This window comes from Daktulosphaira vitifoliae, unplaced genomic scaffold (assembly GCF_025091365.1).
Source record: "Daktulosphaira vitifoliae isolate Bord-2020 unplaced genomic scaffold, ASM2509136v1 Scaffold_3391, whole genome shotgun sequence".
NCBI classification, from domain to species: Eukaryota; Metazoa; Arthropoda; class Insecta; order Hemiptera; family Phylloxeridae; genus Daktulosphaira; species Daktulosphaira vitifoliae.
Genome location: NW_026102951.1, coordinates 1 through 1,087, shown reverse-complemented (window position 1 = coordinate 1,087; position 1,087 = coordinate 1). Strand labels below are relative to the sequence as shown.

General features: G+C 34.6%; 1 protein-coding gene across 1 annotated transcript; it reads left to right on the top strand.

Moving 5' to 3' along the window:
- Positions 1-6: 6 nt before the first annotated feature.
- Positions 7-1,046, top strand: LOC126910040 (low-density lipoprotein receptor-related protein 2-like; the record flags this gene model as incomplete). Its single annotated transcript, XM_050692438.1, has 2 exons — positions 7-724; positions 786-1,046. Coding segments are annotated over 2 exons (979 nt in total), but the record flags the coding sequence as incomplete, so codon positions are not given.
- Between the last annotated feature and the right edge of the window lie 41 nt (positions 1,047-1,087).

The window sequence follows — 1,087 nt, the reverse complement described above, 5'->3', positions numbered from 1 at the left end:
TGTAAAAATGGTCGTTGTATACCGAAATTGTGGGTTTGTGATTTTGATAATGACTGTGGTGATGACTCAGATGAGCCTGCATTTATGTGTAGACAGCGAAATTGTACTACTGGATGGCAAAGATGCCCTGGTAAAACTAACTATCGTTGTATACCTAAATGGTTGTTTTGTGACGGTAAAGATGATTGTCGTGACGGATCAGACGAATTACCTGAAAATTGTCCAAAATGTCAATCAGCTGGAGATTTTCAATGTAAAAATAATAGATGTATACCAAAAAGATGGTTATGTGACTTTGAAAATGATTGCGGAGATAATTCGGACGAATCTGAAGATATGTGCAAAGGACTTTATAGACAATGTTCAGAATCAGAATTTCAATGTTCAAATGGAAAGTGTATACCGGGTCAATGGAGATGTGACCACGATGATGATTGTGGAGACAATTCTGACGAACTAAACTGTGGTGGATTCCAATGTAAAAATGGCACGTTCCAATGTAAGAGTGGTCATTGTATTGCATCATATTTCCGTTGTGATGGCGATAGAGATTGTAGAGATTTCAGTGATGAAATTGGATGTCCGCCACGATATCCAGGAGGTCGCTATTGTCCTGCTTCTAAATTTGAATGTAAAACTACCAAACTATGTATTTTCAACTCTGAACTTTGTGATGGAGAAGATGATTGTGGTGATGGTTCTGATGAAGCATCTGACTTATGCTGTAAGTATTGAGTATATTTTAATCAAATAATAAAATTTAATTTTTAATATTTTTTTAATAGCAAATTTAAGTTGTACATTGGATAACCGATTTTTGTGTGACAATAAACACTGTATACCTATGTACCAGCGTTGTGATGGAGTGGATAATTGTGGAGACGGTTCGGATGAAAATGATTTGAGTGTTTGTGGATTATCACAAAATAATAGACAGTGTGATCATTATACAGAATTCACATGTTCTAACCGCAAATGTGTTGACAAATCTAAACTTTGTGATAGGAAATATGACTGTGAAGATTTATCTGACGAAAAAGGATGCAGTAAGTTCTATGATTAATGATGTAATTAAATAATTAAAATT